This window comes from Mustela nigripes, chromosome 1 (genome assembly GCF_022355385.1).
Source record: "Mustela nigripes isolate SB6536 chromosome 1, MUSNIG.SB6536, whole genome shotgun sequence".
Lineage (NCBI taxonomy): Eukaryota > Metazoa > Chordata > Mammalia > Carnivora > Mustelidae > Mustela > Mustela nigripes.
In genome coordinates, this window is record NC_081557.1 from 370,959 (window position 1) to 376,483 (window position 5,525).

At 66.3% G+C, this 5,525-nt stretch overlaps 1 protein-coding gene across 1 annotated transcript in view; it reads right to left on the minus strand.

Moving 5' to 3' along the window:
• CDHR5 (cadherin related family member 5) overlaps nt 1–4,960 on the minus strand; it is a 6,668-nt gene extending 1,708 nt beyond the window's left edge. Inside the window, exons 1-13 of the mRNA XM_059397706.1 lie at nt 4,828–4,960; nt 4,572–4,747; nt 4,194–4,244; nt 2,562–2,654; nt 2,384–2,485; nt 2,199–2,309; nt 1,942–2,112; nt 1,276–1,366; nt 1,022–1,119; nt 722–922; nt 537–650; nt 375–465; nt 130–246 (exon numbers count right to left, since the gene is read on the minus strand). Coding sequence (XP_059253689.1) covers nt 130–246; nt 375–465; nt 537–650; nt 722–922; nt 1,022–1,119; nt 1,276–1,366; nt 1,942–2,112; nt 2,199–2,309; nt 2,384–2,485; nt 2,562–2,654; nt 4,194–4,244; nt 4,572–4,747; nt 4,828–4,882 — 1,471 coding nt within the window. The 5' untranslated portion in view covers nt 4,883–4,960. The remainder of the gene's footprint in view (nt 1–129; nt 247–374; nt 466–536; nt 651–721; nt 923–1,021; nt 1,120–1,275; nt 1,367–1,941; nt 2,113–2,198; nt 2,310–2,383; nt 2,486–2,561; nt 2,655–4,193; nt 4,245–4,571; nt 4,748–4,827) is intronic.
• Nucleotides 4,961–5,525: the final 565 nt, after the last annotated feature.

The following is a 5,525-nucleotide window of genomic DNA, read 5'->3' on the forward strand; positions in this document are numbered from 1 at the left end:
CAGAGCTGGCCGTCGAGGGTCCCTGAGAGGGCCCCGGGGTCGCAGAGCTGGCCGTCGAGGGTCCCTGAGAGGGCCCCGGGGTCGCAGAGCTGGTCGTCGAGGGTCCCTGAGAGGGCCCCGGGGTCGCAGAGCTGGTCGTCGAGGGTCCCTGAGAGGGCCCCGGGGGTCTGGGGGCTTCCGACGTGGTGCTGCTGGGGGGCCGGCTTGTTCTTCCAGTCTCTGGGGATGTGGGGGTCTCGGGGGAACCTGGGGACCAGGGACAGGATTCAGGCTTGGCTCTGCCTCCAGCAAGCCTGCCCTGGGGAAGCCACCAGCCCAGCTGAGGCAAGAGGCCTTCCCTGAGCCGCTGCCTGGGGGGTCCGCGTCCGGCTCACCTGTGGGGGGGGTGGGCTCCTCCCACTCCAGCACCTGTACCTCCACCACCGTGCGGGCTGTACTCGCGGTCACTGTGTTGTTGGCCTCAACCTGGAGCAGAAAGGGGGCTTGTCCCTCGCAGGCCCCGCCTTAGCCCCCTTGAAGATGCCCCCTGCCCTCACCTCTGCGTAGAAGACCCCCTCGTCAGCCAACAGGGAGGCGGTCAGCAGGGTCTCGCCATCCATCCGGAAGTCAGTGTTATTGGTGACGCGGTAGGTGATGGCAGAGTTGAGGTCCTAAACATGGCCCAGTGAGTCCCGGGCCCAGGCGGCCCCCCCAGCCCCCCCGCAGCGGGGCTGGCGCCTACCGGAAAGTCAGGGTCCTGGGCCCAGACCCTCAGAGGCAGGGAGGGAGCGGCTGCGTCCTTGACCTCCACGCCGCCTCCAGAGCCGCGCGCCACCATGCCGTGGTAGCGGCTCTTGGCGAAGTAGGGCGGGCTCCCGGCGGCATTTCGGGCCTCGATCTGGACCCAGGTCACCGAGTAGCGGGCGCCGTCTGCCTGCTCACCCTGGGGGAAGGGGAGGCCTCAGCGACCAGCGGGTTCTCAAGGGCAAGTCTTGCAGCCTGAGGCTCAGGAAGGCTGTGGAGGCCTGGCCAGGGCGCCCACCTTGACCACCAGAGTGAAGGTCTTTGGGCTGGGGACACTTTTGGTCATGGTGAGATTGCCCGAGTCAGCGCCAATGGCAAACGTGCCATCTTCTTGTCCTGCGAGGGTGGTGGGAAAGCTTGGCCTCCTGCCCCCTCCAGCGGCCTGAGGGCGAGGGTCCCACGGGCTCTGCCCAAGTCCCCCAGAGCCCCTGCAGCCCAGGGTGGGGTGGGGTGCAGGACACAGAGGGAAACAGGGCTGCGGCCCGCACTCACCCCGCACAATGCTGTAGAGGATGTGCTGGCTGATGCCCTGATCCCCGTCCACGGCGTGGACGGGCCCTGGACGGAGCACGAGGGGGCCTGGCTGCGGGGACAGGGACAGGAGGAGATGCCTTGGGGCTGGGGTGTCGGGCCCAGCTGACCGTCCGATGTCCCTTAACAGGAAAGTTGTCTCTCCGCGAGGGCCCTCCCGGCCCCCCGCTCTGCTGCTACGGACTTGACTTGCTCAAAGACACCCGACCGATGGAACAACGGGCGTTTCCAGAGCGGGCACGCGCGTGGGACAGGCAGAAGTCATGGGGAGTCGGGGTCAGGTGCTCAGGACGATCCACTGTGCTCCGGCGTCTCCGTGGGCCTCTTGGGCCGGAGCAGGGACGTCAGCGGGTCAGAGAGGCCGCCTGGAGCACCACCACGGCCCCTCACGCTGCCGCCCTCCCAGCGCACAGGACTAGGTCCCCAAGGCGCTGCCCAGCCCTGCCCCGAGACCACCAGGCCACGCACCTCCGTCTACACTGAGGGGCTCCGTCACCGCTCGCCACCCCGTGGTTGGGTGGGATTGGCTTCCAAAGAACGTTCGCATGAAAATCGCAACCAAATGTGGCCCCCTGACTCCCGAGCCCTGCCCCCTATGTCCCTCCTGCCCTCCCTGACCCCCCGTACCAGCTGGTGCCCCGTGGGGACAGCACCGTGGTACTCAGCGTTGATGCAGACGTGGTGGTCTGAGTAGGCACAGGGCAGGAACCAGGGGGGGCGAAGGTCAGCAGGCTGCACCTCCAGGATCAAGGTGGCCGTGGCCGTGTGGCTGGGCTCTGCGTTCTCCTCCCGTGTGTCCTGCAGCAGCGGAGCCCGGCTGGATCAAGCCCGGGGGTCCTGGGCTGGGGGTGGCTCGGGGGGGACCTGAGCCCCCGCCTGCTTACCCGCACCAGCAGCAGGAAGTCAATGCTCTGCTGCGCGTCAAAGTCCAGGCGCCGGTCCAGCCGCAGGGCGGGGAGGTTGGTGCCCACCAGGGAGAAGAAGCTACCAGCGCCCTGGGGAGGCAGGGGGTGGGACCCAGTCTTGGAGCCCAGGAGGACACAGAAGGAGGGTTTGGGGGGACACTGACCGGGGTCACCTCCTGGAGGGTATAGAACAAGATGTCATCCTGGTCGCGATCCTGGGCCTCCAGTCCCGTCGCAGGGATGACGATGGTGCTCACTTTAGTGTCCTGGGGGAAGCGGGGGAGTGAGTGGTCTGGCTGTACCCTTGACCCCCGTGGTCGAGCCCCTGGCCCTCTCGCTCACCTCAGACACTTTCTCCACCTTGACTTGAAAGGGGAACTTGGGCGGGTTGTCGTTGATGTCCAGCACAAACACAAAGACTCTGAGCTGCGTCACCTGCGGGACAGGGTGGGGTCAGCCGTGCTGCGCTCTGGTGGCCGCCGGTCCTGGGCTCCTGCTCCGCGTGGATTGCAGACAGAGCACAGACACAACCCCGCAGCTCACGAGGCGGCCAGCGTCCCGGAGAGCAGCACAGGCGCGGGGCAGGGTGGGGGGGGGCCCGGCAAAACCCTTCATGAGAACAGTGGGAGAACGCTCGAGGTGCTTCAGAAATTATTATTCTCAAGAACAAGGAAGAGAGAAGGAGAAGCCGTAGATTGAAAGAGGCTTAAGAGGGGGCGCCTGGGGGGCTCAATGGGTTAAACCCTCTGCCTTCGGCTCAGGTCATGATCTCAGGGTCCTGGGATCGAGCCCCGCGTCGGGCTCTCTGCTCCGCGGGGAGCCTGCTTCCTCCTCTCTCTCTCTCTGCCTGCCTCTCTGCCTGCCTGTGGTCTCTGTCAAATAAATTTTAAAAATCTTAAAAAAAAAAAAATAATAAGAGGCTTAAGAGGGGCACCCAGCTGGCTCAGTGGGAGGAGAAGTTGACTCTCCATCTCCGGTTGTGAGCTGAAGCCCACGTCGCCGTCGCCGGTAGAGAGGACTTAAAGAATCCACCAACCTAGGAAGGAAGGGGGAAGGGGGGGCGGGACTCGGGAGGCCTAGCGGCCAGGCGCAGTAGGTGGGCTGTGCCGGGGTCTCTGTGACTGTGGGAATGGGAGGGCGTCAGGTGTGACATGATGCTGAGGAGCCCTTTTCCCGGAGGCCGCGGCACTGTGGCTGTTTAGGAAGGCCTTGTCTTCCGGAGTCCCGTGCTGAGGTGTCGTGGTGGCGTGCCTACCGTCTGCGCCAGGACAGCTCCAGGCACTGGAGCACTGGAGCCTGTGGGCCGTGGGTCCAGTCCAGCCGGCAGGTGCGTGCGCGGGGCTTGTGGCTTAAAACAGGGCGGTCGATGCCTCCCTGGGAAGGGGAGCTCGGAGGGAAGACGCGAGACGGTGGGAGAGGGCGGCAGGTGCCCATCTGGGGAGAGGGCTCGAGGCTGGCTGGAGTGAGGTCGGGGTCCGCGCACCCAGCCTGCACCCCGCGGTCCGTGCGGCCTCGGCTCCGAGTGAGAAAGCAGCCGGGCTGTCCACTTGCTTGGTAAGAGTGTCTGGCCGCACTGAGAGTGGACTGGCCAGGGCCAAGAGGGGAGCAAGCGGACCGGTTGACAGTTGGAAGTTTCCAGAAAGGAGATGCTGGTGGCCAAGGCTCTGACTGATGTGGAGTCCTGCCTGAGGCAGAGCCCACAGCCTTGCTGACAGAGAGACATGAGGAGCTCAGTGGGGGGTGAGGGACCCGGCAGGGTGAAGTGCCTTCCGTGGTGGGGGCTCTGCTGGGGTCTGCATCTCAGGGCAGAGTCTGGGCTGGAGGAAGTGTGGGCGTCAACATACCACAGGGTGAGGTCACCAGGGAGTGGCCCTGGACCAAGCTGAGCAGAGTGGAGAGGTCGGGGCCTGGAGTGCGCTGACATCACAGGCTGGGGGTGGCCACACAGGGGCGGGGGGTGCGGGGGGTACTCACCACGGTGCCGCCACTTCTGCACTCCAGGTGCGCCTCCAGCATCGTGTTCTCCTGAGGGGGCAGACGAGGGTCAGGGTCACCTGCCCAGCTGACCGCAGCATGCTGGCCCCATGTCACAAGTGAGGAGACAGGCGGGGAGGGTCCCCAGCAGCCCTGCTAAGTCCAGAGGGCATCGGGGGCCCAGGCAGCTCGAGCCCCCAACCACCCTACCCACCTTGGGGCCCCAAGAAGGGCCAGTCATTGCCTGGAGGGCGCAGAAACCTCAGGCCGCCTGGGACGCCTTGTCTGGGGAGGGGTGCGGGCGGCGGCTTGGGTCTGTGGAGGGTGAGCCCTCCCGCCGCCCCCACGGGGGTACCCCGCCCGGCCTGCCATCTGCACCTCATAGTCGGGGGTCACGTTGAGAAAGAGCTGAGTCCCCTGGATCCGGAAGGCGTCGGGGGTGGACGACGGTCCGAGGGTCACGTGCTGGCCCGCGGGGACAGAGATGTCAGCCAGGGGCTCAGGCCGGTTAGTGTTCTCTGCGACTTCGAAGATGGTGTCGCTCACAGAGCAGACTGGAAAGTTGGAGAGGAAGAGTCAGTGCCCTCCTGGGACCCGCCCACCGCCCAGTCCCCTGCCCCCGCCCCGCAGGTACCCTGGGCCCGGGCCGTGGCCATGAGAAGTGACAGCAGCAGGGCCCAAGCCCCCATCTTGGTGGCCGTCCCCTGGCCAGACCCTCTGAGCAGCTGGCTGGCGCTGCTGGTGGCGGCTGGGCCGGGCGACCTTCGCTCCCGCCAGGCACCGCCCCGTGTCATGATCCTTTACAAGCCGCAGGCCTCCTCCAAGGGGGCTCCCGCCGGCCGCCCGGCCAGGCCTACCCTGCTGCGGGGAGGGGGCAAGCTGGGGTGGGGGTTCCCCAACAGAGCTGGGCCACATATGGCGGACCAAGGGGGCTCAGCTCTCAAACCCAGGGCAGGACGTAGAAGGTGCTCAGGATACCCTGGGCCTGGGGAGGGGGCTGGGGGGTGTGGCTGGGTGGGCAGAAGCTGGGGCAGGGAGCTGGGGGGCAGGGGCTCAGCTGTGGCTTCTGTGTTGGCTGTACCCACCCCTCCCCCCCAATCCTGGCAGCCCCTCTGCTGGCCTCTTCTTCCAGAATCATCCTGGAGCAAGGTTCAGGCCCCAGTTGCTCCCTCCAGGTCCACCTCCTCCCGCCTACCCCCACACCAACCATCTAAGTCTGGAAGGAAAAGGCTGTTTGTGCCCTGGGATCACCCCTGCTTGTCCTGGAAACCAGCCCATCCCCTCCAGGGGGGTGGGGTGGGCAGGACCGCAGAAATGAGGATGGCTGAGCTT